Below are 26,320 nucleotides of genomic sequence, written 5' to 3'. Positions count from 1 at the left end.
CAAATTTCACACGATAGAGTTGGCCCCAAGACATTTTGGCACCTGAGGTAAACCATAAAGTGGTGTCCCCTCACCAGCAGGAAAGAAGGGGTGAGGGAAGATCTACATCTGGAAGATCTCCATTGGGATCTGCTGCCCCTGTGAAACCTGCTGCCTGAGGCAGTCACCTCACTTTGCCTCATGGGTGGGCCGGCCCTGGTCATAGTTGTTATGAGCAGGAAAGATTTTTACCTGAAGGCTGTGACTTTGCTTCAGCACTGGCGTACAATCTGCTCAAGTCACTGCAGAGAGGCTTCACGACGTGAGGCTCATCATCTAATGAAATGTGAGGCATATGCCTATTTGGTAGACTCGACATGCGTAGATTTAAAGGCCTTTCCCCTAAAATATATTGACAAAGAGATATCCATTCAATACTATAACCAAGAGGCAGTTCACGCACAGTGCTGCTAATGGTAGCCCCAACAGCCCATGTCACCATGATATGATCATAACTTAATATGATCTCTATTTTATTAATTTGTATGTGCTTTCGTGTGTGTGTTTTTATGTTGCCGTTTTCCTGATTTTAGTGTGTACAGTGGAACCTCGGTTTCCAAGCACCTCAAAAGCCAAATTATTCAGAACCTGAACACCAAAAACCCAGAAGCGAATGCTTCCGTTTTCGAACGCTCCTCAGAAGTCAAACTGCTTCCAAGGCGAGTTTCTCCATTTTCTCCATTGACTTTGCTGACCACCCATTGCGCCTTGGTTGTCAAACGTTTCTTAAGTTGAACAGTCTTCCCAACGGATTACGTTCAACAACTGAGGTTCCATTGCATTTATTTTCATTTTAATGATCTATTGCTGTCTTTCAGACTCTACACGACTTAAAGATTTCCAAAATATTTGCACTCAAGTGCCTCAAAGTGACTTACATTGTAAAAACAAGACATTGTAAAAGGTAGAAAGGTAAAGGACCCCTGGACAGTTAGGTCCAAAGGCGACTATGGGGTGTGGCACTCATCTCGCTTCAGGCCAACGGAGCCGGTGTTTGTACACATACAGCTTTCTGGATCACGGAGCCGGCATAACTAAACTGCTATTGGCACACGGAGGACTGTGACAAGTGCCAGAGCACATGGAAACGCCCTTTACCTTCCCGCCACAGTGGTACCTATTTATCTACTTGCACTGGTGTGCTTTCAAGCTGCTAGGTTGGCAGCAGCTGGGACAGGGCAACTGTAAATAAATAAATTTAAGTCCAATCCGTTCCAATTAACTTTATTGTACTAGCCACTGGCCATGGCAAATCTGAATCAAAAATAAATATAAGCAAAAGGCTTGTTGTGCCAGAAATTATGGACTATTTTTAGATCTCCGCATCTCCCTTACAGTTCACTGTTCAGGGTCTTCTTTTGGGTAAATGCAAGTCCACAAACAATATCTCAGAGCTGTAGTAGCCCCTGCTCCTCTCGCAATCCTAAGGGCAACTTAAAAATCTTCCACCCATGTGGCTTGACTGCTTCCATATGGCGTGTGGCATGGAAACATGAAGCTCTTTTCATAGCAGCTGTCAGAGCCACCCGTGGTCCCAGCTCACAAGAGACCAAAGTCCAGTCCAAGTTATATACAAAAGGTTTTATTGAAGAACATTGTTGTCGTTACATCCAAGCTCCGTGGCTCAGCATCTGTTACCCTTAGATGTTAGAAGTCCCCTCTGAGTCAGTCCCGCCCCTGCACCAGCTTAAGAGGCTTGTACTGCTCCACCTTTTCCTCTCCTTCCTTTTCCGCAGGGTCTTCCTGCCCCCCTGTGCTCCCTCCCTTCGGGACTCCCCCGAGGCTGAGTCTTCTGACGCCTGCTCCCCCCTCCTTCGTGCTTTGGGACCAGGCTCCTCCTCAGGGCTCTCCTCATTTCCGCGCGCCTCCACATTTGAACTTGGCGCGCGTACGTTGCCTCTGACCTTCCTTTCGACCGTTACGCTACTCTCGGTACTACACTCCTCCCCTTCCGGCAGGACGTTCTGCTCCGAACTCCTTCCCCTCTCTGCTCCCTGTTCTGCTCTTTCTGACACACTGGCAACTCCACCCCCTTCACTCCGTTCCGACGGAGAGGCCGGTCCCGATCTCCAACCCCCACTGGGGATTCCCTCTTCGTTCCCCTGCTTCTGACTGCTTCCCTCTCTACTGCCCCTTGGCCTGACCAGGGGGGCTCCCTTTTGGGAATCCTCGGATTCACTTGACGGACTCACCGACAACCTCGGGTCGTCGTCGTCCTCTTCCTCGTCGCCCTGGGACCCCTCCCCCTCGCTCTCTGTCCCTGAAACCCTGACAGCAGCCATTGTAGGCATGGTCTGGAACTAGCAAAATGCCTGTGAGATCATGTGGATGACCCAAGCTAGGTGGGAACAACCGCAGGAGAGGCAACCACGAAGGAATCTAGGTCTCATCGAGGGTTTATTTCTCCTAACACAGTATGTACACAGACTACATTTCTGCCCCCACAATATTCTCCCCAGAAATCATTAACCACAGGAAATTTCATTTCGTCGTAATTTAGCAATCGTCGCTGTTGCACCAGTCTCACAAACGCTGACAATTCTAAAACAGATGTGTGATGGCAAACACATGCCTGGAAGCTACTGTACCTTGCCCAACACCATAATCCGATGTCAAGCCATTGGCACAATGCTCTTCTGAATTTTGTCTGTAGAGGCCCGTAGAAAGGTGTCTCTCCAAGCCAGCTTGGCTGCAGAGGAACTCCATCTGCTTGGCCATCATCTTCTCAGGCTGCAATTGAGACAAAGGCAGATTTAGGGACTTGCCACAATTACAATTACGATTGCTAAGTACAGTCGTTTTACACCAACCAGATGCCAAGTGAAGTACTGTACACTGAAATGGCATAGTCTCGGCCAGGAATCCTACAAAGGCTGAATTATGGAGGGAAGAGACTGAATTATCTACGAAAGGCTGAATCATGGAAGGAGGAGACTGACAACCAGTAGTGGAGCTGGTGATCTCCAAGCAAAAAGAAATAAGGTAGCCAGAAAAAGGTAAGGATGACAGGATCTGAGAGTTGTTGCCTGGTTATTAATCCCTCTCTACGCTGACTGATAAAACACTCCAAAAAAGCAATCATAATGCGATAGTCAGGATTCTTTTCTTTTGGTGTTGTACCAGCACTCGGGAACACAGGTAAAACACAACGCAAGAAGAGTCTCAGTACACTTGTACATTTGGTCACATCATGGTTGTTGTTGTTTTTGCAGACTTCAGAGAAAATAACAATTAGCTGAAATCTACAGCAAGCTGCTTCAATTCAGAATTTGACTGGGGGAAATTCTCAAAGTTAATCAGAATTCACTACTCTGTTCCAAATTTCTCCCTCCCATCCTACCGGGGTACCAAAATCAAACAAAAAAACGGAAAGGAAAAAAAAATCTACAGCTATTTTCAACCCACTTAAATATTTTGACATCTTTATGACCCTTCAGAATGAGCCCCTGCCCATTTTGGGTGCCTATTTCTAATCAATCAATTAATATTTCAACAGCAACTTTTTTTTTCCTTCTTTGAAAAATTGCAAATACAATTATGGCAAGATTTCCCTCAAGCTTTATTTTTGGAAATAGCACTATCCATTTTTTTTTTTTTTAATGCCAGCAATCTGCCATTCTGAAAAGTGTAGCATGGCAGTATGATTGTGGGGGGAAACAGTGTGAAAGTTTCGCCTGGAAAAAGACCAGGGCCTTATACACTACAGGAGAAAGATAATTAACAACCTGCTAAAAGAGAGTGCAAAATTATCAATGCCAAGAGAATTATAAACTCTGAATGTGGTCTACTTCCATTACTGTGATGTAGATCATTTGGAAAAAGGCGGAATTGTAATTTTGAAAATGTGCAGGTTAGATGTGTGCACGGGATTTAGATGAGTCCTTAATCAAAGTCAAAGCAAGCTTTCAGATTTTGCTTTTCCCGTAGAAGTCATCACGTTTCCAAAGGTGGTGGAAGTGCTTTAGCACTTTTGCTGCAGGACCATCTCATCCTCTATCACTGAATGTTCCCTTTCCAAGGGGTTAGTTACACTCCTACCCATACCTATAGCATAACTATTTCTCTTGGTGGCTGGTATTTTTTCTTTATCTCTCCCTTCAGATCCACATCTCCAGTGCATACACCAATCTGGTTTAATCTGCAGCCACAGGTGCAATGGTCTTTGCGCAAGGCTCTCTATGTATTTCCACACACCAGGCTTCAGATCCAGTAACAGCTGTCTCATTGCATTCCCCAAGCTTTCTGAGGTCAGGTGGACCGAGTTTTCCTTCTCACCTGTGAATACAATACAGTGGTACCTTGGTTCCTGAACAAATCAGCTCCCAGACACCTCAAACCCGGAAGTGAGTCTTCCGCTTTGCAAACGTTTTTTGGAAGCCGAATGTCCGGCGCGGCTTCCAACTGAGTGCAGGAAGCTCCTGCAGCCAATTGGAAGCCGTGCCTCGGTTTTCGAACCGTTTTGGGAGTTGAACGGACACCTGGGACGGATTAAGTTCGAGAACCAAGGTTCCACTGTACTAGCTTCCTGACATTCTCTAGGCCTCTCCTTCAAGAAGTATGAATAGAAACTGGCATGTGGATTTCTTGCGTTCCTCCTTGATGAGGAAAAGCTCTTCCTTGGGACTTTTCTAGCTGATGTAATTATGGTCTTCAGCAGGTACAGGAAGCAGCGACAAGGAGATGAGCTCAGCATCCTCCACGTGAAAAAGGTACACCAGTAAAAATTGAAGTTCTCAGCACTGAAAGAACGGCATTCGATTGGTGAGTGCGCCAGTGCTTTCAAGGATGAAGCCATTGCACAACCAGATAGAACTGTGATGGTAGAAGAAACTCAGCTGAGGAGAGAGAGCTCACAAACCCAATGCAATAAATGCCATCAGTATGGATCTGATAGGAGACACATTGGTGCTGTCTGTAATGAAGTGGCTGACTCACTTGATAACTTCCTAAATAAATGTTTTGATACCAATCTGTTGCTTGCCGTGAAGCCGCTTGCCACCTATTGGAAACCAGGTATAAGTTCACATGGTGCTAGGTGCAGGCTTTTTGATCTAGCACAACTTTCCCTTGTACAACGTCAGCAATGTTCACAAGGAAACACTGTCCTATTCGGTTTGTTTTCTTGCGTTATCTGGTGCACAGAGACATGTCACGACACTCACAGCACATCTTCTGGCAGCCGAGCCTGATAATACTGATGCTGAACATCTCAAGGGTGACCTTGGAAGTCCATCAACAGAAACAGACTCACCGCTGATTCAGAAAACGAATGGCTCCATATACCGTATTTTTCGCTCTATAAGACGCACCAGACCACAAGACGCGCCTAGTTTTGGGAGGAGGAAAACAAGAAGAAAAAAAATTCTGAATCTCAAAAGCCAGAACAGCAAGAGGGATCGCTGTGCAGTGAAAGCAGCAATCCCTCTTGCTGTTCTGGCTTCTGGGATAGCTGCGCAGCCTGCATTCGCTCCATAAGACGCACACACATTTCCCCTTACTTTTTAGGAGGGAAAAAGTGAGTCTTATAGAGCAAAAAAATACGGTAACTACCACAATATGTTCCCATTCCTTGGAGGGGATCCGAGGACATCAGTGCTCCTATGGATTAAAAAATGTAAGCGCAGAGCCCACGACATGGCTAAACCAAGAGAGCAGGTGTAGTTTCAGGGATTATTTTTTTCAGAGGCCTGAAAGTGAAACTGCTCCTGATGCCCAGTCCCAGATGGTGAGAATCTAACCAGCTCGAAAGTAAAATGAAATCGAACATCCTCAGCCTGGTGTGGAAGGAGGCAGCATGGCACAACAGAGTAATCTTCTGTTCTGTGTTTGTTGTGTACTGGTCTGTAATGACTGTATACCTACATATACCATTTAAGTATAGTTTTTGTTTTGTTTTTTAATTTTATTTATATCCCGCCCTCCCCAGCCGAAGCAGGGCTCAGGGTGGCTAATAACAATAAAAAAATACAACATTCTAAAATCATTTCATTATAAAATTAATTCAAATCAAATTGATGGCAACCATTGGGCTAGAGTTCTGTGAAGACTGCCAAAGGAGGGAGTCAGGCTGTGCCCTGGCCAAAGGCCTGGTGGAACAGCTCTGTCGTGCAGGCCCTGCGGAAAGATGTCAAGTCCTGCAGGGCGCTAGTCTCTTGTGACAGAGCGTTCCACCAGATTGGAGCCGCAGCCGAAAAAGCCCTGGCTCTAGTTGAGGCCAGCCTAACCTCTCTGTGGCCTGGGACCTTCAAGATGTTTTTGTTTGAAGACCATAAGTTCCTCTGTGGGACATACCAGGAGAGGCGGTCCCGTAGTTCAATTTGAATCAATAAATGCCTTGGACTGGCCAAGTAATTAGTCCTCATAAATACTGTATTGACCGGGGGGGGGGGGCGAGCAGAAATTTGGGGGAACTAAGTTCCCTTACCTTTTTAAAATTAAATAATATTTTTTTGTCTGGGGGGTTGAAAAAGATAAACACCCAATGCCTGGGCCAAAAATCCACCTATATCTGTAATCAATGAAGTTGTGGGCATTTTTTAATCCAGATCATTGTCTGCTTGGGTTTATTAATCACATCTTACATTTAGCCACTGCCCAGGGCGTGTGGCACTGCAGCTGGGCCCACAACAGACAAACAAACAAACTTTTGTGGCGAGTTCTCCCACCTTTTTTCCAGAAAAAAGCACTGTGTATTGATACAAGGTTATGAAGATTTGAAAGGAGCCAGTATTTATCTTCATTTCCTATTTATTTTTATCTTTTCTCATCTGTTCCTTTTTTAAGGGATTGCTTAGTTCCTTTTTAAATCCCACGCAAAAAATGTATCTCACACTGCACAATCGCAGCAGGCAGCATTTGAGACTGGCAGGGCTTCTGACGAGGGCTAGCTAGTCAGGTGTGGAGTCTGAAGTGGTGGAGATCTCAGAGAAGCATAATTGTAGAGGATATCACCATGTTCAGCAGCGCGGAGAGTTCCCTCTAGCAAGGCAGCGGTACTCTGGTAGGGATTATCCCCTCTACTATCGGCGCTGCTCAGCTTGCAATGGCCCAGAGAGCTGCTGGGTCTCCACTGAAGTATCAGCACAACACACTTTCAAGGCTGCACAAGATCTGCGCTATGTCACCTGCCTACACTTCACGAAGCAGGTGATACCGTATTTTTCGCTCTATAAGACGCACCAGACCACAAGACGCACCTAGTTTTGGGAGGAGGAAAACAAGAAAAAATATATTCTGAATCTCAGAAGCCAGAACAGCAAGAGGGATCGGTGCACAGTGAAAGCAGCAATCCCCATGCTGTTCTAGCTTCTGGGATAGCTGCGCAGCCTGCATTCGCTCCATAAGACGCACACACATCTCCCCTTACTTTTTAGGAGGGAAAAAGTGAGTCTTGTAGAGCAAAAAATACGGTAAGTTCTAGCACACCAGTCTTAGAAGAGGCAGAGTCTGAGCAATCAGGGAGGAAGGACAAATAGGGGGTGAAGAATTAGAGCTCTCAGTCTCAAGTTTCCTCCATAAAGTCGAAGGCAGCACAGCTTAGACAGGTGATTATGGGGGCTCTGGTGCGGTTATCTGCCCAGGTGCCAAACTCTGTACTGACAAAGAGGCAGAAAACACTGAAAGATGCCCCTTGCTCCGGACATTTAAAATCTTCATCCCCTTACTATGAATGAAGTTAAAGCTGTAGCTGTTACGAGTGTGTGTTCGTTTGAGCATGCCGTTTTCAAAAAAAACCACACCAGTTGCGAGTCATACCACCTACACTAAAAGTGAAACGATCGCAGCCAGGTCAGAAGGACCCTTTGATCTGCAGAACGGGGACAGAGTGTCCTGTAAGGAAAGAACTGTGATTGTTCTGTAAGAAGCATTAATACGAGGAAGCCTTTTATTGCAGCCCCTAGGTTGTTTACCTGTGAGCCAAGTGCTGTCAGGTCTTCACACTTTCCTTTTGACAATGCCTGTTGTATTTTGACTGAATCCTGCTGGTAAAAACTCTGGACCGCGTCGTGGAAGTCAGGGAAGCCATCCTGCAAACATGAAAAAGCAGGGAAAGGAGCTGTTACGATTTCAGAATGTTTCGATTCACAAGATATTTTTCCAGTCTTTAATCATCACTACAGCCAATGGTGTGCGTGTAGAGCGAGAGAATAGTTCTTTCACAGTTATTTTAAGGGCAAAAATAAACGTTTCAAGGTTTTGAAGCTGAGCAAGTGTAGAACAAAAGTAGGTTCTTTTAAAGGAACAAAGAAATGCTTCGAGTGCAAGTTGTTCTACCTAAATGAAAGCTTGTGGCACAATAAATGTGCTGGCTTTTAAGGTAGCAAAAGACTCCTTGAAGTTTTATTTAGGAATTTCAATCAGGAATATCAAAAGGTCTGCTTTGTGCAAGTTAAGGCATTAGGATGGAAGGGAAATAAATAAGTAACCTTATCAGCAAGCAGTTTCCAAACGCAGCCACGGTGCTTTCATTCTGTTGTGAAAGCACGAAAACGTACAGCAAAACAGAAGCCCATCAAATTACGACTCCTTTTTCTGAATGACAAACCAAAACCACTGGTGAGCCATTCCTAAACCCCCACCCCCCCGCCAAAAGGCTTAGAACTGTAACGGGAAGCAAAGTGGACCAAAATCAGCTGTCCCTCCCAAAGCGAAAAGCTGCAAAGTTTGCTCCCTAGAAATTCCTGATTACCATAAGCTCACATTTAAGAATACGTGGTTTAAATATGCTTGGTGCTCATCAGCCTACAAGGGCAGCTATCGCAAAACAGGCACCTGCGACAAGCCTCATTTGGGTGCTCAAGCAACAGGTGGGGAGGGGATGGTGGATGCCCCGCCCCAAAATCACGGGTGCTGCCCAAACCTTCTGTTGCTGAATGAACTGGTGTGGTTAGAAGCTCTCTTCAGATTTCCCCGCTCAATTGGGGAAGGCTTTGCTGGGAGCAGGGCTTGCACTAGTGACTCTACCGCCACTTATACGTGAATTCACTATGAATTCCTGAAGAGCCCTGCAGTCTTGCTCACAGCACTGTAAACACAGTTGTCCTAAGTGGCAAGGCAGAGCTTCTCCATCCCCACCGCGGCTGCAGCGGCAGCGGCAGAGAAAGGAGGAGGAATGTGGCTGCAACCAGCAGTATTTAAACCTTTAACCCAGAGCTTTTCAACATTTTAAAGTCCACGGCTCCCTGACCAACTGCATTCTTTCTGCATTCTTTTTAATATTGTACAGTCGTGCCTTGGAAGTCGAACGGAATCCGTTCCGGAAGTCTTCGACTTCCAAAACGTTCGGAAACCGAAGCGCGGCTTCCGATTGGCTGCAGGAAGCTCCTGCAGCCAATCAGAAGCCCCACTGGACATTCGCAAACCGGAACACTCACTTCCGGGTTTTGATAGTTTGGGAGCCGATCTGTTCGGGAGCCAAGGCCTTTGAGATCCAAGGCATGACTGTATTATATGTTGAAAACCTTTAATAAAATTGATTTTTTTAAAAAATATTTTAAAATCTATGAAAAGGAACCCTAACGGAAGAAGAAGCAGGGGGTGAAGAGTGTCTTGGTAGCCAAATGTTCCTTTCTCCTCGTTGCTCTCTGTGGCCTGCTCTATGAAACACACCCAGCGTGCTCCCTTCCAACTTGGCTGTTCTTAAAGCGATTTCTTTGAGCAGATGTTCCCAAGCCCCACAGGCGCTTTCTTCCCCTCCGCCAAACACTTCTCCTACACGAACACCAGATTGCACCGCTTCTGTTCTTTGTGATCTTCGGGGAGAGAAAGAAATCCCACACCCTCTTGCTTTTCAACCCTGCTTGGCAGTGGCGTGGGCATACCCTCGTTCTTTTCCCCTCGTTCTTTCTCTCCCACCTTATAACTCATGCTGACATGAACGCTGAACCTCTCCCCCCCCTCTTCCAGACCTCCCAGCTACCCACCCACCCCTTCCATTTCCCTCTAGGTCTCTTACTCCCACTGAATCTTTCAAGTTTCGCCCTCTCATCCATCTTCCCGCCACCTCCGCTTACGGAAGTGCTGTTCGGCGGCAGGGTGCCTTTGTACTGCTTAGTCCATAGGACTGTAATGGCTCTGTTGTCTGTCTCACATGCCCTGCCAGCTCTCAATCCTGTATTTTTTTTTGGGGGGGGGGGGACGACACCCCTAGCCACACACCCTTTTCTGCACAAAATTAACAGCGCTGCAGAGAGCAGAGCTTTCCTTCAACTGCCAGTGATTTTGCTGTGCTTCCTCTGGGACAAAAACACAAACCTTTGTGTGCTGTTGGTGTCACGGACTCAAGGGGGTGGGAAGTGAGGGGGCACCCACATCAAGTCCACACTTAACACACACCCACGGATCAAGGCAGCTGCTGAAGAGGGAGGGTGGGAACTTCATGTAACTAAAATATTGCTTTTGTTTCGTCGCACGTGAGAAGGCATTCAGGGACCTCGCCGCAACTCATTAATAGCTACTCCCAAATCCAAACCTAATTGCTGCATTCCTTCTCCCGCCCACTCGGCTCCCAGCGCTTGTCATTTTCCCGGGATTCCGCCCCCGCCTCTCCCTGCAAACTTACCCACCCACTCCATCGAGAAAAGGGAGAGGTCACATGAGGGAGGGGGGGGGAGGCTTTCACAGGTAATCGGGTGTAACACACATCCTCCACCCTCTTTCTTTTGTGTTGCTTATGCAAAACTCCTTCCCCCTGCAGAGGTGATGTTTGCAACACCGTCCATAGGTTTGCTTGCCCACGCAGTCCTGCTCTCAGACGCCTCCATCTCTGAGAGGGAGGGAGAAAAACCCTCCTCTTTATTATACCGGAGAAAAACGATTTGACATCACGCCCCGGAGGGGGTGGCAATCATTTCCACCTGCAGAAAAGAGGCGGTAAACACCTCCCAAGATCAAAATGGCAGTGTTTTACACGCACTGACATCGGTGGAAAGGCAGAAAGGGAATCAACAGTACAGTCATACCTTGGAAGTCAAATGGAATCCATTCCGGAAGTCCATTCGACTTCCAAAGCGTTGGGAAACCAAAGCGCAGCTTCTGATTGGCTGCAGGAAGCCGCGGAAGGCCGTGTCGGACGTTTGGCTTCCAAAAGTAGTTCGCAAACTGGAACAGTCACTTCTGGGTTTGCGACGTTCGGGAGCCGAATGTTCGAGAACTAGGCTGTTCGAAAACCAAGGTATGACTGTAGTGACAATCTGGGCTCCTGCGTTTCAGTCCTCATCTAAGCAGGAGAACTGAGGTGGCAAGAGGAAAAATAGTTTGGTGTAAGGGTTAAGGAACCATCTATAAAAGTTTTTGGCTCATGCTTCAGCAAGCTGTATAGCACTTCAAGAACTTAAGTTTTTTTAAAAAGGGGGGCACCACCTGCTGCTGTACGGGGGGGGGGGTTTGCAAGAACAATACCAGAGAGGCTGAAATCTTGAAAAGTTACTATGCCTCAATGAGGAAAACCATATTTCCCCTTGTCTTTAGCAAACAAACGGCACAATATCACTATCTGTAAACAAACACTGAACATCCATAAAAATGGCAAAAGTAATTTCTTTCCCAAATAGGTTTTTTCTTTAAGCAATAGCTAGTAAGTAAAGAGTTCGCTTGTAATATATCTGTGGTTCAGTGCTCATTTCTTCTCATTCCAAAATAGATATTATCTCGAACAATTGCAAAAGCAGTAATAAAAGAGTCCACTTGTGATATAAATCAGTGGTTCAGTGCTTGGACGACGTTCTGGTAATCCGATGTTTCGTTGCTAAAGAACTTAGTCATTGAGCTTTGTAGTAAATAATACACAAGAGAAAGCGGTATGTAAATGACTTAAAGCAGGGTATATCTGTCCCCATCTGCATGTTTCCATCGGGAGAAACATAGAAAGAGGATGATGTCCTTCAGTTTGTTAAACCTCCTCCTCCTGTGTTGACTGCAGTAGTCATTGCATCACCGCCCTATTTATTGTTTTACTGTTTAACAAACAAACAGCAAGCATTCTCTGTTTCAAGCATTACCAGGGGTAAAGATTATTTGCTTGCTTGCCCCATAGAGACAGGTATTGGCAGATTGAGCGGGCGAGATCAATAGTTGGTCCAATGGTCAAGAAGGCAGACTCTGCACGTGCCGTAGAGGGAAGTGAGGGGCAAATGGACACCTGACAGTTAAGTCCAGTCTTGGACGACTCTGGGGTTACGGCGCTCATCTCGCTTTATTGTCCGAGGGAGCCGGCATACAGCTTCCGGGTCATGTGGCCAGCATGACTAAGCCGCTTCTGGCGAACCAGAGCAGGGCACAGAAAAGCCGTTTACCTTCCCACTGGAGCGGTACCTATTTTTCTACTTGCATTTTAATGTGCTTTCGAACTGCTAGGTTGGCAGGAGCAGGGACCGAACAACGGGAGCTCACCCCATCGCAGGGATTCGAACCGCCGACCTTCTGATCAGCAAGTCCTAGGCTCTGTGGTTTAACCCACAGCGCCACCCGCGTCCCTAGCCCATCTAGGAGAAGGAAAAAACTCTGGACATAAACCTCTGCTACCTTGTAGGAGATCTTCAGGAGAAGAAAAGGCTAAGGAATAAATCCTACACAAATCCAGAGTAGATTCCCTAAGATGGTTGGTTGGTGCCTTGTACGCTTCCTTCCAGCAACTCCTGCAGTCAAGCTGGTGCCAAACATATTGCTCTGCTTTCCTTTGGAGCTTCCAGCAGCCAATCGGAAGCCGCGCCTTGGTTTCCGAACGTTTTGGAAGTCGAATTTCCGAGGTACGACTGTACAATCAAGCCACAGGAAATAATGGGCTTAAGTTACTCCTAGCCATCAATTTCAGTGGGTCTGCTCTGAGTATAACTAACACCAGGTACAATCCACGTATATATGAAACACGTAGATGTTTGGCATTTTGCAACCTTTTACTAGGGTGTAGTTTTGGGACGCAGGGACGCGGGTGGCGCTGTGGGTAAAACCTCAGCGCCTAGGGCTTGCCGATCGCATGGTCGGCGGTTCGAATCCCCGCGGCGGGGTGAGCTCCCGTCTTTCGGTCCCAGCTCCTGCCCACCTAGCAGTTCAAAAGCACCCCTAAGTGCAAGTAGATAAATAGGTACCGCTTTATAGCGGGAAGGTAAATGGCGTTTCCGTGCTCTGCGCTGGTGCCGGCTCGCCAGAGCAGCTTCGTCACGCTGGCCGCGTGACCCGGAAGTGTCTCCGGACAGCACTGGCCCCCGGTCTCTTAAGTGAGATGGGCGCACAACCCTAGAGTCGGACACGACTGGCCCGTACAAGCAGGGGTACCTTTACCTTTACTAGTTTTGGGACAGGGCTATGTATACAAGAACGGATCGCAGCAATTACCTTCCTTTTCCTGCTGCACAAAAAGGAACAAGACTTTCAAAGTCCTCATGCAAAATTCTCACTGGCTTTTATAGGAACATGTAAGTCGCTCATTATTCCCTCGCCCTGTCTCTTCACTTTTAGTCCACCCAAAACAAGCAGTTACAGAATAAAAATGTGCCCTCCACATTTTCCCAGGGTAGTTTAAACACACACACACACACACACACACACAAAAAAAAAAATAGAATTGTACAAAGGAATTTTTGCATCCAAAGGGACCATTTTCTGAAATGTTCCTTTACAGGGAAATATATGCATCCAAATAACTACTGGCCTGCTGCATCACATATCCCTCAACACAGAAGGGAAATTATGGTAAAATTGACAGCCTATTTACTTAGTCTGCAAGCTACATTATTTAAAACTGGATCTATTGTTTAAAAAATACCAAATGAAAAAATACTGAATATATTTCCATGTTTTTGCTAAGTTTAGTCATTACCTCCATAAGCCAGAGTGTGTGTATACATGTGTTCATTTTTCTGACTATCAGGAAATTGTTCCCTAATGGCAACAAGATCCATTAGACAGGGCAAGAACATTCCAGAGCTACTGGCAGGAGTTTCTCTCTGTGCTATTTCCCTCCATTAGGAAGATCCGAACAACAAAACACAGTTTATGAGGCATCTGAAAACAGCCAAAAATAAAATAAAAATTCCACCTACTCAACAAAATTATTTGTGTTTAGGTCAAACGATGCTCTAGAGCACAAAAAGACCCAAACCGTATAACTGAGCAAGACGTGCAGAAAATTGTTGCCAGTGCTCCTCAAATGGAGGTAGAGAGGATGATGATTTGCCTGAAGAAAACCATGATGGAATAAAGGGCAACATCCAATGTCAGTCACACTTAAGTGAGGCTTAATTTATTTCAATAGGTTTACTATGAGCATAACGGGAACAGGTCTTCTCTGTGGTGGCTCCTAATCTGTTGAATGCTCTCCCCAGAGAGGCTCGCCAGGCGCCATCATTACAGTGGTACCCCGCAAGACGAACGCCTCGGAAGACGAAAAACTCGCTAGACGAAGGAGTTTTTCATTTTCTTAGCCGCTTCGCAAGACACATTTCCCTATGAGCTTGCTTCGCAAAACGAAGCTTGCCCCGCAAGCTCCGGGGATAGCGGGGAAGCGCAGCGCGTCTTCCCCGCTGTCCCCGGACCTCTTTTGAAGCAAGGGGCGGCAACGGGGAGAAGCGATCTTCTCCTCGCCGCCCCTTGCTTTAAACAGGTCCGGGGACAGAGGGGAAGGCGCGCGGTGCTTCCCCTCTGTCTCCAGACGGTCTCCATAGGAACGCATTGATTGATTTTCAATGCATTCCCATGGGAAACCGTGCTTCGCAAGACGAAAAACTCGCAAGAAGAAAAAACTTGCGGAACGAATTAATTTCGTCTTGCGAGGCACCACTGTATATGTCTTTAGGCACTAGGCAAAACATCCCTCTTTACTGAGGCCTTCAGCCATTAAATAATCTATGGTCTGTTAACGAAAGGGGACTGTCGTTATGATTATTTTTATTATTATGCTGTATACTACGCAAACTATATACTATACAAGAACACAGTCATATCTTGGGTTAAAGACGCTTCAGGTTAAATCTTTTCAGGTTGCGTCCCGCGGCAACCCGGAAGTACCGGAATGGGTTACTTCTGGGTTTTGCCGCTCAGGCATGCACATAGCTGTCAACTTTCAGATTTGAAAATAAGGGATCAGCAGCCTCACCTGTCCCGGGGACAGTCTACGGGATATCTAACAATCCGGGATAGCAGCGGGAAATGGCGCTGGAAGAAGGGAATTTCCCGCCAAAAAGGGAAGGTTAACAGCTATGCGCATACACTCAAAATGACGTCACGCGCATGTGCAGAAGCGGTGAATCGCGACCCACGCATACGCGTGTTGCGTTCTGGAGCCCCGTTCGCAACCAGAGGTACCACTGTACTGTACACTTGAGTGTTCCAGTTTGCGAACGTTCTTTGGAACCCACACCTCCGACATGGCTTCCGAACGTTTGGGAAGTTGAACAAACCTCCGGAATGGATTCTGTTCAACGTACGAGGTACCACTGTACTACTATGCTTTTTAATTATGTTTTTATTATTATGCTCCATAAAATACAATTTTAATGTTGTACACCACTCTTGAGATCTTTAATAAAGGGCAGTATAGAAATCAATTTTTTAATAACAACAACAACAAAACAACAACAACCTAGCCTGATAAACATTCAGTGTTTATCTAGCATGGCACTGAGGTTTCACTCAGCAAGCCCCATTTAACACAACGGAATAAGCAAACATGCACAAGATTGTGCTTCAATTAACTGATCTACAGCTGAAGCTAGACAGGAGCCTTATGATGAGGATGTAACATCAGTCAAATTCCACTCCTAAAAATATTCTCCAGTAAAATGAGCCCGATATTTATAAAGTGAAATATTTAAATTCAGATCGGTGTTTTCTCCCCCTGGTATTCTGCTGAAATAATACCTGCTGATCTTCTCAATGAAAAAAAAATTAAATAGAGACATCCTGGTCTCGTAAGCTTTTTGGGGAAAAGCTCTCCCCCATCCTCATGGGCCGGTATTTTCCTTTTACTTATTTCAGGGAAGAGCATGTGTAACTGTGCAAAAGGCCAGCTGTGTGTGTTTTACTGCTACTATAACTAAATGTAAAAGAAAATCTATATATGCAGGAATTTATTGCACCTGTTCCACTGTAGAAATGCTGCGAAAAGGGTGAACACCAATTTCAAACTGCCCATTGAAAGCAATAAATAAATAAATAAAACTGGGGCAGTGAAGGGGGAGATGGAACATATATCTATTTTATCCTGATTACTGGTCAACCTTTCCTCTCCAAACTCACAACTTCACAAGCTCCACTATATTGTTTCAACTGCCCTCATATTTTAAGTGACTACTACAGAACCTTTGATAAACCGGACCATATTTATTCAGAACGCATTGTATTTTAAGGGATTTGTTTTTCAGTTGGGAGAGTGAGGCAGAACATAGCCGTTCACCAAATGAAGCCTTAATGGTTCTTTCCTCTCTCACGCAAGTCGGTTTTAGCAATTACAACTAAACAGAACAAATTAAAATACAGTACCTCTATCTTAATTCTCTTTGGTGACAGTTCATCCCTTTCTCCACATTTAGACCTAGGAGATGAAAACACATTTTGTTTTGTTTTTACTAGGTAGTGCACACTTATCTTCAGAAAAAGAAACACCTTGGAAAAATCCTTGCCTGCAACAGAGAGATAGAAAACTGAACTTTCTCATTTAAGCCTCGATTTCCAGATAGGTTCACAAAGCATGTCCTGTAGTTTATTTTTTATTTTTTTAATACATTTTCATTCAAGTTATATAAAGACAAGTAAAAATAAACAAATACAACAAATACAACAACAAAAAATACAACAGTGTTCTCTTCCCTAAATTATACAACATAAAAAACCATAATAAAAAATCATAATCTGTTGGGCTCTACTGGGCCCTGGACTCCCCTCCACCCTTTTGGTAAGTATCGAATATCTTCCTCCCTTACGTATTTGATTTTTTATCTTATAGTCCGTCGCTGATAGAGTTGTTCTATCCCCTCCAGTTCACTTTATAAGTTTGGTCCAATATATTTCCAATATTTACTCCAATTTTGCTGAAATTTCTGTTCATCTAGATCTCGTATTCTAGCTGTTAATCTATCAAGCTCAGCGTAATTTACCATTTTGACCTGCCAATCATTTATGCTGGGCATGGTTTCCGATTTCCAATGTTGTGCCAGCATAATTCTTGCGGCCGTGGTGGCGTAGAGAAATATCGTCTTGTCTTCTTTTTTAATTTCTTTACCTGTCATTCCCAGCAAGAAGGCTTCAGGTCTTTTGGGAAAGGTATATTTCAATATTTTTTTAAGCTCATTATATATTAGTTCCCAAAAGCCTTTCACCTGACGTAAGGTTCAATCTTGCTGGACTACCATTAGAGATTATGGGCGGTGGAGAAGGATTTGAATGTTTAAATGCTCCTTTGTATAAAAAAACCTCCCTGTACAAAGGAAGCTAGCGTGTCGGGGTTGGGGTCAGATTTTTAACTTCAACCCTGCTGAAGCCACCTGATCTACGAAAAATACAATTTTCTGCAACAACTAGGAAAAATGTGGTGTGGAAATGTCAAGACTCATGGGCTCCCAATAGGTGGGGTGTGCACAATTCAGGGTCAGCAAACTTTTTCAGCAGGGGGCCGGTCCACTGTCCCTCAGACATGGTGGGGGACGGACTATATTTTTTTGGGGGGGGGTGAACAAATTCCTATGCCCCACAAATAACCCAGAGATGCATTTTAAATAAAAGCACACATTCAACTCATGTAAAAACATGCTGATTCCCGGACCGTCTGCAGGCCGGATTTAGAAGGCAATTGGGCCAGATCAGGACTATGAGTTAGGGAGGGAATGGGACTCTTGATTTCAGGGTCGTGGGGGGTTGGACTAGATGACAGGGTCCCTTCCAACTTTAGATTTCTATGATTCTATGACCCTGACTGCAGAACAAGAAAAATAAAAACAGGTTTTCTGATACAATAAACCTCATTAAAGCAATTAGGATCTCCCCCTGCCTTTTTTTTTTTTAAAGCAGCTTACTTTGTAGTCCGGTAAGTGTATTTGTAGGTTACTTCTCGGGATATTTGTCGCGCGAGTGCAAAGAGTTCGTCCCTCCGGGTCAGCAGTGCGTTATCCTTCACACACAATTGAGCAGCGGCTTCGTTAACTGTGAGCTGGAAAACAAAAGACAAGGGATGCTTCGTTGCCTTAGCTGTATCACTCCTTTGAGGAACATGAAACCCTATGTATCTCCCATTACTGTTGCAATGTACATAAACACCATTATAGAGTTTCACAGAGAAATCTGGAGGGCTTTCTTCAGATTTCTGGCATCACGCTCAACACAGTTGCCAAAGTTTTATAAAGATACGCACGCACGCACACACACACCCCGCAAAAGAAAAACAACCAAGTTTTTAAATGCTGCTAGGTACCTTTGATTTCCCCCCCCCCCAAAAAAAAAAATTGAAGTTACCTAAATTCCCTCGGAAGTAAGTTGGTACTTTTAAAAAACAGTTATTAGATCAGGGACAAACTATTTTGTTTAAAACCAATGCATGCTTTTAAAATGAACTCAATCAGACCTCAGGGATTCTGCTTTAATAATAATAATAATAATAATAATAATAATAATAATAATAATAATAGTAATAATAATGGTCCTGAGGTCAATCCCTTACTGCGCTCTGTGAGCACCCACTGGGATGAACTGCTATGACAAACTCCTACATTTTGGTGTGATCTAATGCGATCCCCCAGAGTGTCTGGAGATTTGGCTTCCTCTGCAGCGAAGCTTTAATAGTCTGCTAACTTGGGTTTTATTTCTGAGCGAACCATCTCAAGTTAATAGTGTTTGCACAAAATGGCCAAGTGGCCTAAACCAGAGCTTTTCAACCTTGCTGAATCCACGGCTCCCTTAACCAACTACATTCGTTCTGCTGCACTGCTGTGGGGCTCAGGAGCCCAGTTACGTCACCCCTTGCCTGCAGAGCTGCCAGCCTCTCCCCCCCTTTTTTTGGACACCCTTGTGGAGAGTTCCCTCAGCCTCATCTCCTTTGGGAGTCCTCTGGGCAGCAGCTGCTGCCATCTCTACGATAATCTTTATTGTCACTGTCCCATACAGAACAACGAAACTGAAAATCTACAGCAGACATTCAGAAACCAACAAGCCTGCTATCCCAGCCTGGTTAGCCCCCTAAAAAACTCTGATACCCCATAATTAAATACAATATACGCCCATAGAGACTACCCTACACTGCATTTAAAACCAAAATCACATTTGAATAGAAACTTTCTCAGGCGGCTAGTCCTAGTCTTTATAACCCTGTACCTTCTTCCAGAAGGCAGAAGCTGAAAGAGAACATTTCCGGGGTGCGCACTATCCTGCGCTATCTCTGCAGCTTTCTTATGGCACCTGGAAGCATAGATTTGATCCAAGGTAGGGATGCGGGTGGCGCTGTGGGTTAAACCACAGAGCCTAGGACTTGCTGATCAGAAGGTCGGCGGTTCGAATCCCCGCGACGAGGTGTGCTCCCGTTGCTCGGTCCCTGCTCCTGCCAACCTAGCAGTTCAAAAGCACGTCAAAGTGCAAGTAGATAAATAGGTACCGCTTCAGCGGGAAGGTAAACAGTGTTTCCATGCGCTGCTCTGGTTCACCAGAAGCGGCTTAGTCATGCTGGCCACATGACCCGGAAGCTGTACGCCGGCTCCCTCGGCCAATAAAGCGAGATGAGCACTGCAACCCCAGAGTCGGTCACGACTGGACCTAATGGTCAGGGATCCCTTTACCTTTACCTTTACGGAGAGTGCAGCCAATTATTCTATCTGCAGTCTTTACAACCCTGGACAACATTGTTTTTTCCCTGACCGTGCAGCTCCCAAACCACACACACTGGTCTCTGGTCTGCCCCACCCCTGCCCCAAAGACAGATGCCTCCCAGAGGCACCGTTCGCTTGTGGAGCTTATAGCCAGGGCTGCTGCAATAAATCGCTGTGCAAGCCTTTGGGAGGCAGAGACGCAAAAGAGCATCAGAGGAAGGAGGAAAAGAAAGAGGGACAGAGGCCAGTGTTGCCCATGGCACCCCTGACCATCATTCAAGGCACCCCAGGGTGCCACGGCACCCTGGTTGAAAACCACTGGCCTAAACAGACTAATGGGAGCTCAGAATCATTAAGCAGGTGGAACGAACCTCTAAATAAGTTTCTGATGGGTTGCCCAGACCATTTATATCAGAGATGGAGCTACTGTTCCAAAAACCAATCTGTATCCATCAAGAGGCTGGTTTTTACTGGTCTGATATTCCCATAGAAATGGGAGACTTCACCCTCAGCCTTCATCGTCTCCTCAGAAGACAGTGATGGATGGATGGATGGATGGATGGATGGATGATTATGATAAAAGGAGAAGGAAGAGGAGCAGCTTGAGTCTAAAGATGCCCAGTTATCATACTCCCTGTTCTGCTTATGAGAGGGCTGTTTGTGAGCTGGAATAGGAATGTTGCGTGAGAAAAATGCTCTAAATTCAGATTAAATTTCCATTTGCACAAGGTATTGTGCAAGATTTTATACGGGCTGCTAGAGTTCATATGCTATGGCCTATATATTCCTTATTTGCCATTATTTTTCATTCTTTGCACACAACGCCCATTGCACTGTGTGCATATAACTTTTGGATCCAAGCCAATATAACCTGTATTATTAAAAATGGAGAAGTGAAAGTTGCCATATGTACACTTTCTGCTATGACATTCCCAACTGGGGGATGTGTGGGTGTGGGTGTGTCCCACCTTTCCCCATCTAACCACTTCTCTGTGAATGAAAAACAGAATATAATGTCACAGACTGGCTCCTGACATATTATCTGCATTCACTCGCTGGAATTAAGACTGACACTATAGCTGCCAGTTCCAAGTCACAACATGCTCGACATTTGCCTGATGTTAAGTAACCTCATGCGTGAGAGAGAACTGGTGTCAACTAGTTACTAGGGCCCTGCGGGACTTGACATCTTTCCGCAGGGCCTGCAAGACAGAGCTGTTCCACCAGGCCTTTGGCCAGTGCACAGCCTGACTCCCTCCTTCGGCAATCTTCGCGGAGCTCTGGCCCAATGCTTGCCATTGGTTTGATTTGAATTAATTTTATAATGAATGATTTTAGAGTGTTGTGTTGTACTGTTTTATTGTTGTTAGCCGCCCTGAGCCCGGCTTCGGCTGGGGAGGGCGGGATATAAATAAAATTATTTATTATTATTATTATTATTATTATTATTATTATTATTATTATTATTGTTATTATTATGATTGCAAAACTCTTGTAGGTTGATTGGTGCCTCAAAAAAAGGAAAGGAGATGGAAATTGAACTACTACCAGCTTAGACTTACAATGCCATAAATGGAGGGTAGAGAATCCTTTCCGGCTCCGCAAGGCAAATCTGACAGGTGGGTAGGTGCACTCATCTGGTGGAATCCCACATGCTTTGCATGTCTCATAGAAGCCATCTTAGAACATTGCAAAAGCATCTTTGAAGTAGCTCACACAAGAGAGCTGCTTCAAAAGGTGCTTTTGCACAGCTTCAATCCTCCCACAGCTGATGAGCGGGGACTAAATCCTGCTGCCTTGGCTACGTGATCTTGTTCTCTACTGGCCAATGCAAGATTAAACCTTAACCTCCCACCCATCAGATGACATCACCAGTGATGTCAGCTGAGGAGTGGGTGGACACAGCTTGAGGGAAACGGCATTGGGGGCCAAACTGTTCCCCCTGACGTCACTCCTGCCATAAACCCACAAGTAATCCAGACATGTGACAAATTAAATGCTATAATTCGGAGGATACTTTTTTCAAATAAAACATGAGCAAATTAAAACACATTTCACTGCTCTTACCAGTGAAATTCTGCACCTCACAGCTGGCTGATAAGATGCTGGTAGTGGGGTTGTTTTATAAATAACCGTAGCATTTATAGTTTTAAAAATGGAGTGCAAGTGATGTTTGTGGGGCTATACACAGGACACGCAAAAAATAAGCTCCACTACCTCTAAAAATAGTAAAGAATAAAAAAATACAAGGTTGTTGACACTGAATTCTTACCAGCTGGGGTGACGGTCTTTTGGATTTCTCTTTCTTCTTATCACTGATATATTATTGGTGTATGTTTTAATTATGGTTTGTAATCCGGCAAACTGTTATGAAATTGTCACACCCTTCGGCTAGTACAATAAACTTACTGATGATGGTGATGATTTATCTTGTTACTGCAGACCTTTATCAGCCCAAAGGCGATCATTATGAGTGATGGCACTCATGAGTGAAGCAGCGGGTGAAACACTCACAATAGCCTTTAGACCAGGACTGGGGAACCTGTGGCCCTTCAGACCCCCATCAGCCCTAGTCAGCATGGCCAATAATCAGGAATTATGGGAGTTGTAGTTTAGTAACATCTGGAGGGCCACAGTCCTGTTTTAGACAGTCAGTCAGTCACCAAGGAACTTCTCTCTAGGAATCAAATGATTGCAGACACCCAATATCCAGAGCAGAGGTGGGGAATCTGGATCTGGCTGGCAGATCCACCTGGGCAAAGCCTGATTGATGTGTGGGGCCACCCTCCTGCCACACACTTGATGTCACAAGGACTTAAGTTTAACTCATTTTGCCCACACAATTCTCAATCAGCCAAATGCTCCTCCTTTTATCGGTATTTGCATTTTTTTGGCCTAGATATTCTTGGAATTGAAGAGCCCCAAAGGCATTTTCTAAACAATGATTTAATTTTGCGAAAGTATTTGCTCGGTATGTGAACTGGAATTCCTCTTAAGATATAAGAGGGATAAAATATAAACTAGTCTAGGTATCACATTCATTTTAAGAGCATTGGCTTTTCCCCACATGGTCAGGTTCAATGACTCCCATCTGTCAATCTATTGATACCTCATGATATATTTTGTTGACATTTCATGACACTAATTTAGATAAGTCTCGTGGCATTAACATGCCTAGATATTTAATGTTGCCATTGCAAATATAAACCTGGTATTGTTTAAATGTTTGAACCAAAAAGTTGTTTCCTATTAACATCAACTCCCGATTTGGACCAGTTTATAGTGTATCCAGACATATTGCCAAAAACATCTATTTTGCCCACACAATTCTCAATCAGCCAGTTCACTCAAAGGCATAGCCTGCGAACCTCAGAACATGCCACGTCAGGCACAGCACTCCAGAAGACCAAACAAACAGTTGTTCGCTTGCCCTAGGGCATACAGCCTCGACCCAGTATACCTGAAGGAGCGGCTCCACCCCCATTGTTCAGCCCAGACACTGAGGTCCAGGGCCAAGGGCCTTTTGGCGGTTCCCTCACTGTGAGAAGTGAGGTTACAGGGAACCAGGCAGAGGGCCTTCTCAGTAGTGGCGCCCGCCCTTTGGAATGCCCTCCCATCAGATGTGAAAGAAATAAACAACCATCTGACGTTTAGAAGACATCTGAAAGCAGCCCTGTTTAGGGACGTTTTTACTGACTGATGTTTTAATGTATTTTTATCTCTTGTTGGAAGCCACCCAGAGTGGCTGGGGAAATGTTGTTGTTGTTGTGCACAGGACTTGGCAACTGTGGGCACAGCGCTTCCCAAGCACTGCGAATCAGCTGACTGCCTTCCATGCAAGCTCCACTATTGCCTGTCCCATCATATATGACATCAGCTGGCAGACCTTATTATGTTGGAGGTTCTGCATTCCCCACTCGAGGGACAGAAGACCTTACAACAGTCAAGCGTTAGAAACTGAGATAGAAAAGCTATTCACCACATGGCTCCTGACGTTTTGCAGGCACCAAAACAAAATATCTAGTCACTTTTTTAAAAAAAACAGCAAAACCTTTTTATTCTTCTTCTTGAAAAGCATGAACCACTCTAGTGCTATGTGAGCCAGATGATCTGAGGCATGTTGCATGGGTCAGTGCCAGCTTAAGTCCTCGTCTTTTGCCATTAGCGTTATTACAGAGGGCCTTCTCGGTAGTGGCACCCGCCCTGTGGAACACCCTCTCATCAGATGTCAAGGAAATAAACAACTACAGTGGTACCTTGGGTTAAGTACTTAATTCGTTCCAGAGGTCCGTTCTTAACCTGAAACTGTTCTTAACCTGAAGCACCACTTTAGCTAATGGGGCCTCCTGCTGCCGCCGTGCGATTTCTGTTCTCATCCTGAAGCAAACCCAAGGTACTATTTCTGGGTTAGCGGAGTCTCTAACCTGAAGCGTATGTAACCTGAAGCATATGTAACCCAAGGTACCACTGTATCTGACTTTTAGAAGGCAGCCCTGTTTAGGGAAGTTTTTAATGTCTGGTGTTTGGTCGTGTTTTTAATATTCTGTTGGGAGCTGCCCAGAGTGGATGGGGAAACCCAGCCAGATGGGCGGGGGTATAAATAATAAATTACTATTTAGTGGGTCCAATGGCCAAGAAGGCGGTTTTCTGCACATGTCAAAGAGGGAAGGGAGGGGCAGATGGGGCTCACTAACCTGGGAAGGTAGCCCAACTCTGATATTTTGGTGCCACGCTGCCCTGCAGACCAGCTGACTGGCGAGGCATTGCAACCATGTCATCCAGATGATGTTAGGCCCCAAACATCTCCACTTCCTCGCAAAAGGCGGGATTGCCTGTCACAAAATGCACCAGGCACCCGGCTAATTGTGAACGCTGGCTTACAACAAACCAGAGCAGCCTGTATGCCCTTTGAATAACACTGGCGACTTTCTTATAGGTCTTAGCGATAGAACCTATGACACACAAGATTTCTACACCTGCAACTCAACATGATGTTTTATGCAACACTGAGTACTATCAGCAGTTGCCAACATCTGCCAGACATAAGCTGCTTAAGAGAGAGGATGATCTGGCTGAGGTTTGGCATTTTACAAGACAATAAAGATTTTAGTCTCTTTCAGAATATTGCCCAGGAACTCTAAGTCGGAAGTTCCACCAAGGTCAAGGACACAGTCCCAAGCAAAAGCATATAGGATTGCATCTTAAAGCGTTAATTTTATTAGAACAAAAAAAGTTGGTCATCCACAAGTTGGGTGGTTATGTTAACTTATAAAAACAAGTTAAGAAACCACGAAACAATCAGACAAACTTTCTATATCATTCATTACAATGCATCAAAAGTGTTTACGGTGCTAAGAAGGTTTCTATAAATATGAACAATTCACAGAACAGTTCTTCTCTTTGGCTTTTTTCCCATTGAACACCAGTTAAGTCTACAGTTAGAATTAAGAAAAAAATAAATTGAAAAGCAGAAATGAAGAAAATACCACCAACTATTAAAAACGTGTGTCGGCTCTTGAAGGCAGCTCTTCTAATTAGTTAGCAAGCCAAATTTAAGCAGCGTCTGAGTCAACTTTCACTGGTTTTTCACCTAGGCTGCCCTAGGGAGAGACCTTTCGTACCAATGACAGCTTTGCATTCCAACTTGGGAGGTATAGGCAATCATTGCAGGTAGGCGATGGAAGAAATTTGCTGTGTTGCTGTCATTGCTGCCCTTGTTAGTCAATTACACCATCATGAAGGGGGAGGGGTAAGTAAGATCCACATAAACATTGGCATTCTTTGCTTAATTGAGTATTTGACTGCAATCAAGTAATAGGCAGTCAATTGATTTATCTTTGGCCAGTCAAACCGATTACAGTGGTACTTTGGTTCCCGAACAGCTTAGTTGTCAAATAAATCAGCTTCCGAACGCTGCAAACCTGGAAGTAAGTGTTCCGGTTTGCGAAAATTTTCTGGAAGCCAAACATCCAACGCAGCGTGAGTGTAGGAAACTCCTGCTGCCAATCAGAAGCCGCGTCTTGGTTTTCAAACGGTTTCGGGAGTTGAAGGGACTCCCGGAATGGATTAAGTTTGAGAACCAAGGTAGCACTGTATAACCTAAATCTGACCAAAAGAATAAGTAAAGGTAAAGGGACCCCTGACCATTAGGTCCAGTCATGGCTGACTCTGGGGTTGCGGTGCTCATCTCACTTTACTGGCCAAGGGAGCCGGTGTACAGCTTCCGGGTCATGTGGCCAGAATGACTAAGCCGCTTCTGGCAAACCAGAGCAGCGCACGGAAACGCCGTTTACCTTCCCGCTGGAGCGGTACCTATTTATGTACTTGCACTTTGACATGCTTTCAAACTGCTAGGTTGGCAGGAGCAGGGACTGAGCAACGGGAGCTCACCCCATCATGGGGATTCGAACCGCCGACCTTCTGATCAGCAAGTCCTAGGCTCTGTGGTTTAACCCACAACGCCACCAAATCCACAGATGAACACTTTAACCTTCCTG

At 45.2% G+C, this 26,320-nt stretch overlaps 1 protein-coding gene across 1 annotated transcript in view; it reads right to left on the bottom strand.

Moving 5' to 3' along the window:
- Positions 1 to 26,320, bottom strand: part of NAB1 (NGFI-A binding protein 1) — a 47,775-nt gene that overhangs the window by 4,005 nt on the left and 17,450 nt on the right. Inside the window, exons 3-7 of the mRNA XM_083710464.1 lie at positions 18,045 to 18,178; positions 16,516 to 16,567; positions 7,950 to 8,066; positions 2,628 to 2,769; positions 232 to 381 (exon numbers count right to left, since the gene is read on the bottom strand). Coding sequence (XP_083566590.1) covers positions 232 to 381; positions 2,628 to 2,769; positions 7,950 to 8,066; positions 16,516 to 16,567; positions 18,045 to 18,178 — 595 coding nt within the window. The remainder of the gene's footprint in view (positions 1 to 231; positions 382 to 2,627; positions 2,770 to 7,949; positions 8,067 to 16,515; positions 16,568 to 18,044; positions 18,179 to 26,320) is intronic.

Source organism: Podarcis gaigeae (assembly GCF_964106915.1).
Source record: "Podarcis gaigeae genome assembly, chromosome: 1".
NCBI classification, from domain to species: domain Eukaryota; kingdom Metazoa; phylum Chordata; class Lepidosauria; order Squamata; family Lacertidae; genus Podarcis; species Podarcis gaigeae.
Note: the sequence above shows the minus strand (reverse complement) of the source record. Positions and strands in the feature narration are given on the sequence as shown.